Source organism: Vigna unguiculata, chromosome 5 (assembly GCF_037176805.1).
Source record: "Vigna unguiculata cultivar grain cowpea cultivar isolate G323 ecotype 2 chromosome 5, ASM3717680v1, whole genome shotgun sequence".
Taxonomy (NCBI): Eukaryota; Viridiplantae; Streptophyta; class Magnoliopsida; order Fabales; family Fabaceae; genus Vigna; species Vigna unguiculata.
Genome location: NC_140796.1, coordinates 49,772,215 through 49,780,557, shown reverse-complemented (window position 1 = coordinate 49,780,557; position 8,343 = coordinate 49,772,215). Strand labels below are relative to the sequence as shown.

The 8,343-nt window shown below is 36.6% G+C and overlaps 2 protein-coding genes across 3 annotated transcripts; both read left to right on the top strand.

Moving 5' to 3' along the window:
- The first annotated feature begins 818 nt into the window (after positions 1–818).
- LOC114184747 (NAC domain-containing protein 40-like) lies at positions 819–3,852 on the top strand. The gene is made up of 4 exons (XM_028072058.2): positions 819–1,486; positions 2,563–2,816; positions 2,976–3,278; positions 3,361–3,852. The coding sequence occupies exons 1-4, from the start codon at positions 1,297–1,299 to the stop codon at positions 3,709–3,711; spliced, it is 1,098 nt and encodes a 365-aa protein (XP_027927859.2). The 5' UTR covers positions 819–1,296; the 3' UTR covers positions 3,712–3,852.
- An 889-nt stretch (positions 3,853–4,741) lies between these two features.
- On the top strand, positions 4,742–8,252 carry LOC146886515 (peptidyl-prolyl cis-trans isomerase G). 2 transcript variants are annotated; one of them, XM_085673683.1, is made up of 3 exons: positions 4,742–4,903; positions 5,221–5,403; positions 7,887–8,252. In XM_085673683.1, the coding sequence occupies exons 2-3, from the start codon at positions 5,245–5,247 to the stop codon at positions 8,052–8,054; spliced, it is 327 nt and encodes a 108-aa protein (XP_085529809.1). In that variant the 5' UTR covers positions 4,742–4,903; positions 5,221–5,244; the 3' UTR covers positions 8,055–8,252. The 2 variants fall into 2 exon arrangements, with proteins under 2 accessions (XP_085529809.1, XP_085529808.1); XM_085673682.1 differs by having other exon boundaries at positions 4,750–5,062.
- The last annotated feature ends 91 nt before the right edge of the window (positions 8,253–8,343 follow it).

Below are 8,343 nucleotides of genomic sequence, written 5' to 3'. Positions count from 1 at the left end.
ATTATACTTCAGGAATCTCAATTTTGGCGAATCCACTACACAAATCCACGTATTAATTTTTATAAACTAAATGTTTTAAAGCATCTTTAGAAATTAAATATTACTTGAAATAGAAAATAAAAAAGAAGAGAATGATAAAAATTTTGTTCTCCCATACCTTGTGGTCCCGCGCTTTGGCTTCGTCAAAACATTCCGTACGCACTTCTGACATACAACTGTACGTACAGCATAAAATGAATCACAATTTTCTCTTATTTTTTTTCTATTACGTGTCTCTTTTTTCTCTTCTGCTTTTTGTATTACGTGTCTCCTTTCTCTTCTAAGTATTCACTTTTTTTTTTTCTGAATCAGATTTGACCCTTTTTTGTTTGACTTTATATTTGTTCTCTTTCTTTTCTCTTTAGTCTCCTTCAACATTTCTTTATATATGTTCTGGACCTACATCACGTGTCCAACTAAAAAACAGAGCTTTACTCTGGATTTGGGCCTGCTATTCACACTCCATGTTTGTTGTTCTCACCGCCCAAACATTTTCGTAATCTCTCAAAAAAATGTCCCTCTTCTACAACATAAAACTGTTCCATACATATTTTGGTTAGGATTTATCTAGTGTACGGTCATTCACTGCATGAGTACAGAAGCTGATAACTTTTGGCTTCACGAGTCACGTTACGTGTATTCAGTATTTTCTGAAGACAGACACAGAAAAAGAGAGAGACATATTTACCAAGTTGAAATTGTTCATTTTAAACCTGGTACGCAAGCAAAGAGTAACCTTTGTTTGAGGTTAACTTTTTTGTATGAAAAGTAAGTTTTGGAATGCGAAGGTTTGAATACACATGAAGGGTAAAGAAAAGGAAGGAGAGAAGAAAGAATAAAATATAAAAAGAAGTGTCTGAAAGAGGAGTGCTAGAAGCAACAAGAAGTGAGTGTGTTGATTGCAAGAAACGGTGGAAGAGTTTGAAGAGAGAAAGAAGGAGATGATGATGTGAGGCCACGTGACAAGAAGGAAATGGAAGCGAACCTTGGTTACCTCACCTCTCCATTTCATACATTCTTGGCCGACTCTCTCAAAAGCTCTACGACCACGCCAGAACCCGTGGCAGTTTGCGTGCCACACACAACCAAGCAAAGCATTCAACCTCCCAAACAGAGCCACTCCTCCCCCCAAGGAATAACTCCTCCACCACCAACCCTGTTCCTTTATAACCATGCACAACCTTCACCTTAAACCCTAGCTTCCCTTTCTTTGTTCTTTTCTCGCCGATTGCTTCACCACAAACAGAGCACTGGATCATGGAAGGGGTTTCCAGGGAAGCCCAGATGTCCATCGCTGCTTCTTCCATGTTTCCTGGCTTCAGATTCTGCCCCACCGATGAGGAGTTGATTTCTTACTACCTTAGGAAGAAGTTGGATGGCCATGAAGAGAGTGTTCAAGTCATTTCTGAGGTTGAGCTCTGTAAATACGAGCCTTGGGATTTACCAGGTTAATACTTTTTCTCTCTCTCTGAATCAAAGCTTTTTGTCTGATTGCATGTGTCTTAGATTATTGTCTTGTTTTTTCAATACTTCTTCTTCTTAGGTGGAGAATTAGTTGTGTAATTTTAGTCTTAACTAATTAACTAATGTCTATATCCATGTCACATGTAACAAGTCGGATATAGTTCCATACGCGTATTGGTCATAGTTATGGACGTATGGGGTCCAAGACAAGACAACCCTGTTAGGTTTAGTTGGTAGATGATTTGATACCGTTTTAGATTTTAAACATGTCTCGTTTTGAAAAACTGAGTTATAAGGTTGGAGATTTCCGTGCGAGTAAGTTAGTTTTGGTATAATTGAAAGCTGAGTTTTTCAATTGTTGACTAATCACAGGTGATGCTGAAAAATAGAAAATCAAAATGATCCATGTGGGGTGGGTGAAACTTGTAGTTTATGTTGTGTGTAAGTAGGACAGTGGCAAGTACATCGAAATTTGTCAACTTTATATACTAATACAAACATCTTTCTTATGCAAGGAGGGGCATTCCACCTAATTTTTGCATTGCGTGAATTGGAATTGAAGTCATACATTGTGTTGAACCCCTATGTAAAACCCACACATATTCGACATGAATTAATTTGCTTGCTGTGTTGAAATTGTTAAAAACCCCTATGTAAAAGTTATTCAGCAACGCGTTTTTTCTTTTGTATAAATAGTTAAAACAACAACGATATTCTGTTGTAAAGTCCTAGTTATTCTACCAACTGTTAATTTTCTGCACTTTGGCCTCATTGTAGAATTTGATTTGGTTTTGATAGTGTTTGATGCATAATGTCGTGTGTTTGGTTGAACAATGAAAAACATGTGTCTCCTCCGTCATTGTCTACTTTCATGCTGAAGTGAAAACAGAACAACCAGAAAGAAACCAAGATATGTAGATTGAGTTTGTCTGTTTGCAATCAATATTCATGTTCTAAGTAAATTTAAAAAACAGCATGTAAAAGTTTAAAATTGTTAAGCATGTTTAAATCTGCCACCAATGGATTTGACTTGCTGATATAGTACTGGTTTGAAACCAGCCAAATCGTTCATTCAATCAGATAACGAATGGTTCTTCTTCTCTCCCCGTGGAAGAAAGTACCCAAATGGTTCACAAAGTAAAAGGGCAACTGAATGTGGATATTGGAAGGCCACCGGCAAAGAGCGTAATGTAAAGTCAGGTTCCAACGTTATAGGAACAAAGAGGACATTGGTGTTTCACTTGGGGCGTGCACCTAAAGGGGAGAGGACTGAATGGATTATGCACGAGTACTGCATCAATGACAAGTCTCAGGTGAATAATTGTTGCAATATTCCAAGAGAAATGTTAGTAACGTATTCCTTTAAGGATTGGAATTTATAGAAAACTAGCTGTGAAGACAGAAAAAGTCACATGACATGACTCAGATTCATGGATTCTTAGTTGTATGTTTGTTGTACTATGTATCTGCAGGATTCTTTGGTTATTTGTCGGCTGAAGAGGAACACAGAGTTCCGTTTGAGTGATCATTCGAATAGAGCTTCTTCAAGTCAAAGGCATCCCGTGAATTCACACGAAAGTGGTTGTGCCATTTCAGAAGGTGGTGGTATAGATCAAAGGGATGTTTGTGAGCAGGACAAAGAGGTAGGATGTAGCTCCAAGAGGAGCAGTAGCAGTTACGGTTCTCCTTCCAATGAGCAAATTGATTCTGTCTCAGAATCCAATCCTCGACCAGTTAACGAAGCTACGCTGACAGAATCTTCAGATCAAGCAAAGGTATACACATATTAATAGAAAACTTAATTGGTTTTACATTCATGGAGAAATTTATCCATTTTTTTGACCTGTTATGTTGCAGGAGGTGTATGAAGAGGATTGTTATGCAGAGATACTGAAGGATGATATCATAAAACTAGACGAATCATCAATCTCAGCAGAGGGTCACACAGGAGCAAATGAAGCTGCACAAATGCATCCTGCGCAAGGCACAGCACAACGGAGAATAAGATTAAGGGTTGGGAATTCAAAGCGTTCTTCTCCTGCAGTGGTTGGTTTCCGAAGCACAATAATGCAGTCGTCAAAGAGTAGCTTCTTCGCCGGAATAAGCAACAGTTTGGTGGCGCTTCTTTTCTTGGTTTTCACTCTCATATTTTTGGTGTTTGTTGGGTGGAGTCAGACAAGCGAAATGTTAAGGGGTTGTAAGCTATGATTAGTGCTACGCAAGTTTAGGCAATTTGTTAAACCGCTTATTTCGTAATAGCATGTTGCATTAGCGTAGTCTTGTAGATTTCGTGTACAAATGAATGATGGGGTTTGTAGTGGATGAGGATTGGGAATTTGGAAAAGATAAGGACTTTTTTTCAGTACATAAAAATATTACACACGTGGCAAGAAACTTAGCGGATGAGATTTTTCAGAAAAGTAAAATTATATACTTTCATTGCATCGAATTCTTGATAGAAAAGAGAATACCATGAAATATAAACTCTTTTTTTACTTCTTTTTTACCCGCGTGAATGTCGGGATAACTTAAATTATAATATTTTGTAAGTACATGATAAATATGCAATATTATATTTTAATAACATAATTATACAATCATTCATATTATATGTCCAAATTAAAATACACATAATTGGTTATAAATCTGAATGTTAAGAAGGCTTTTATTAGTAACGAGAGCTTTTATCGAAATCTTTTATCTGTTATTAATTCATTAAGGAACTTAAAATGTAACTTTAATAAAAATACCTTATAATTGAAATAAAGCAACAAAATAAGAAGATATATATACCTTAAATCTATTTATTGTAAAATGTTTTATGTTTTTTTTTTAAAATAATTTTGAAGATTTTTTTATACACAATATTTTCAATTGTGGTATTAACATTTTCATTTTCATCCAGAATTATAATTTTCAGTACTTTCTTTATTTTGACTGAAAAAACAATATCATACTCTTGACCATATGTCAATAATAAATATAACAAATAAAAGTCTAACTCTTGTCTCTTTAACTCTTATTGATTGTAATTGTAATTATCTTCTTTCAAAAGATAATCCAAAAATAAAAAACACTAAATTTATTCTTGACATAAACATTTTTTTTTTCTATAATCACACCAACAAAAATCACATTTTTATCCAACTCCTTGATATCTTAAAATTATAATCGACACACCTCTTTCAACTTCAATGATTTGTTACGTGTGAACATACATAATGAATATTGAGAAGTGCGGTATAGGGTAGAATTAGGTGTTCCCAACCGCAACGAATCAGGGCTTTTATCTTGGAAATTACTTCCGTAAATGGTTGAGAGAAAGAAGAAAAGTGGAAAGTTGAAAGAGAGAGAAAGATCGAGGTGCAGTGCAGTTTATGGTACCCTCTTGCCGTTGCCGGTAAAGAATCTCTTAACTTCCAAATTTGATTTGCTTACTGCATCACTCCCTCTGTTCCCAATTCACTCGACAAATTGCTTTTTCCATTTCCCCTAACCCTGCACTCCCAACCGTTACCAACCGATAATGAATTTAGGGTTTCTTCCCTCACATCCATCTGTAAGTCTTCCACTTCTTCTTCTTCCTCTTCTTTGCTGATCATGATTTCTGTGCGATTCCTCGATCCCAGTAACCCTAATTTCGATGCTAGCTTTTGGAAGCACGAATTCAACTAATTGAGTATATTTTGTGGGTAATTGACTTTGAATGTTGACCAGGTGCTAGGTCTGTAATCAGGAACCATGTCGAGGCCCATGTTGCTTGTCTTCTTGCTGATTATACTCATAATCACCTCGCAGTTCGAGTGGAAGCAGCAGCTTGTGGCCGATGTTGACTCCAACCCCAACGTGTCTCAGAAGCAGCATCAAATTTCTAAGGCTGAGGAAACCGTCAAGGAGAAGGTCTTATGCTTTAAATTGCATTTCTATGTTGATATAACTAGTAACTTGTGTTGTTTGATGTAGCATCTGTTTCGTGTGGTGTGCTTATTTTACTCATCTGCCTACAGTTTTTTGATTTGTGCTCTTTTTGCGCTGAAGTTGCATGAGGTACATTTCAATTATAAAAGTCGAGTGAGGAAAATTTTCCCACTGAGAGGTGTTGAGATTGTAACACAGATGGTTACTGTTGCTACGGTAATATATTTGTTTGGATGAGTGTTTGTGTACTTCGTTGTGTTAGGTTGGATCTATTCGTGTCATTATGCTGTACATGAATTTGGCATTGTGGGTGGGTTCAAGGTGCTCAACCATGTTCCATTTTTGGTTCACTCATTTTTTTTATAGAATATTTTGGTGGTTTTTTGCGAGGGATGAAGGGGAGTTTAGTGTTGACTTTTCAAGAATCGTTTTATGTAGTCTTGTGGCCATTTAGGAAGAAGAATAAAATAACACCCTGCAAAATCAGTTGAGACTGTATGTTTCCAGAATTTTATAAATTTCATGAAATCAAGATGAGTGATCTGAGCTTAGCAGCATGTAAGGAACCTGTAAATAAAAAAACATAAATATGTACAATTCTTATCTGCACTTATATTACTGATAAAATATCAATGAAGGAGTGCTTTCCAGTTGTAGAGATTTGGAAGCTAAGTGTGTATAAAGAAGATGCAGAAAGGAATTGGCGGGAAGGAAGAAGGGATAGTGGAATACTTTCTATGGGCACTCTCTCACTTCCATTCATATAGTGATTTAACCCTTATTGCTTCACTCAAAATCCCTCAAGCTAGTGTTAGTTGCTTTCCTTTGTTAGCTCTTTTTCAATCTTGGATCTGCAGCCATGAATCACCGGTTTTTCCTTTCTAACCACCCCTGATTGTTGATGTGCTTTGTTGTGGCATCTGTCATCTTCTGCATATGGCTAAGGAAGTTTTGGTAAATTCCTGCATATGTTTGGTTTGGATTCATCTGGAGTGCTCAGCTTCTGTTCCATATAATTTTTTTTCAAAAAAATACAAGTCATCTTTGTGTGACAGAAAGTTTTATGCCCTTTCTGTGGTTTGTTGGAGGTTCCCAACTTCCAAAGTTATCATTCTGTGTTAAAGACTTCATGTTTGTACTTCATACAATTATAACTGGAAACAATATGCCAATTAAAAACTCACTGGGGGAAGAGTGGTACGGCGATACATGTATGGGCATAGTTTTGAATGTCTCATTTTTAAAACTCACTGGTGCACATTTAGGAGATTTATTAGTTGTTATTGGCTTATGGAGCATCCATTCGTTATAATGTTGCAACCATTCCATTGGGTATTCCAATGTATGTTGATCAATTGTTATGTGAAAGATTATTATATAGTAAATTTGAAACTGTAACATTTAACGAGACACAAAATTAGGTAGTTTTATTGTGGCTTATCTTCATTGTGCGTAACTAGTATTATATTCACATACCTTTGTCTTACCCCATTTATGATGTTATAATTTCTCTATAATTGAGATTAAGAAGTGATGAGTATTATTTACTGAGATAAACGGAGCTAAGCTCCTCACAGCATAGAAAATAAACTAGAAACTAGGAAAGAATAAATTCCAACAATGGTATACGTAGTTGCTTACTCTGACACATGTACTGGAAAATCTGTTCTTCGCACTGAAAAAACCTCCCCGATACCCAACTTCAATCTTGCCCCAGTTGATACAGCTTCATCAGTGTCCCCCGGTCTGCTGAACTACGTTTCAGATTCATATAGTTGTTTGTCATCCAGACAACCTGGACGTCAGTAAGCACCTCTTAGTCATCGATTGAAATTTGATTAATCTCTGTATCACTCAGCCTAGTATATCAATGTGGATCTTATGGGTGAAATAAGGTACCTCAAGCCCTGCCACTTACCTTGTACATGTCATCATTCGTTTCAAAGCTTCAAACTTGACCTCTCATCCTTATAGATACCATTCAGCTCTTAGGACTAGGAGCTCTGACATCAAACTCAATAGAGATTAAGAAGTGATCAGCATTATGTATTTTCATAAACGGAGCCAAATTCCTTACACAGGTGAAAATCAACTAGAAACCAGGAAAGAACAAATTTCAGCTATTGTCTTGCCACTCAGCGGTGCACTCCACCCGTCTTACCCTTGCACAAAAATATTCTACTTCCCCATCCAATCTCAGTCTTCTTTTATCCTGAATGTCACCTGTCCCATTCAGTTGTGATTCAATTCCTCCCTGTTTGTACTAATTGTGTTCCCATTTTCTCGTTTCTGTTATCCTCTTCATCTTCCACATTCCCCAAGTCTACCTCTGAACCAATATTACCATTTATAACATGAATTACGTGCCTATCCCGAGCTCCCAAAAATCACGACAGAATTGTCTTATACTATTTTAATAGGATATTTACTGATGTTTTTCTTGAATTTGGTGTTCTTGGCCGCAGATTATTTTAGTTCAAGAGAAGAATATTCAAAGATTGAATGAGCTAGTGCGGCATCTCCAGGAACAACTGCAACAGTGTAGAGGACGCAATGGAACTATAAATGGCACTGTAAGCCCTCTAGCTGATCGGATTCTGGAGCTTGAGCGACAGCAAATTTTAGAGGATTAAGCAAACGCAGCAAGTGCGGCAATGATGTTCTTCATTATGCTCAACCTGTGAAGTTGTTCCCGAATTCATTTGAAGGGAACGTTGTAGAAGATTTGGTCCTCGTTTGAATAACGATTTTTAACTCTATATAAATGAAAAGTGTAGTGTTCGAATATTGTTCTAAAAGTTGTTGAATGGTATAGAAATATGATCATCGTATACTGGTTTGCTCGTTTCTTATTAACAAGTATGGGTGGAAATACCGGTTAAATCAATCAGACGGACTTATTTGACCCATTTAACCCATCCA

What these genes read in the sequence shown, in the direction of transcription:
- LOC114184747 (XM_028072058.2), top strand. Translation starts at nt 1,297, where the DNA reads ATGGAAGGGGTTTCCAGGGAAGCCCAGATGTCCATCGCTGCTTCTTCC. An exon ending in CGAGCCTTGGGATTTACCAG is followed by an intron (nt 1,487 to 2,562) that starts GTTAATACTTTT and finishes GTTTGAAACCAG; the next exon opens with CCAAATCGTTCATTCAATCA. An exon ending in GCATCAATGACAAGTCTCAG is followed by an intron (nt 2,817 to 2,975) that starts GTGAATAATTGT and finishes ATGTATCTGCAG; the next exon opens with GATTCTTTGGTTATTTGTCG.
- LOC146886515 (XM_085673683.1), top strand. Translation starts at nt 5,245, where the DNA reads ATGTCGAGGCCCATGTTGCTTGTCTTCTTGCTGATTATACTCATAATC. An exon ending in AGGAAACCGTCAAGGAGAAG is followed by an intron (nt 5,404 to 7,886) that starts GTCTTATGCTTT and finishes TCTTGGCCGCAG; the next exon opens with ATTATTTTAGTTCAAGAGAA.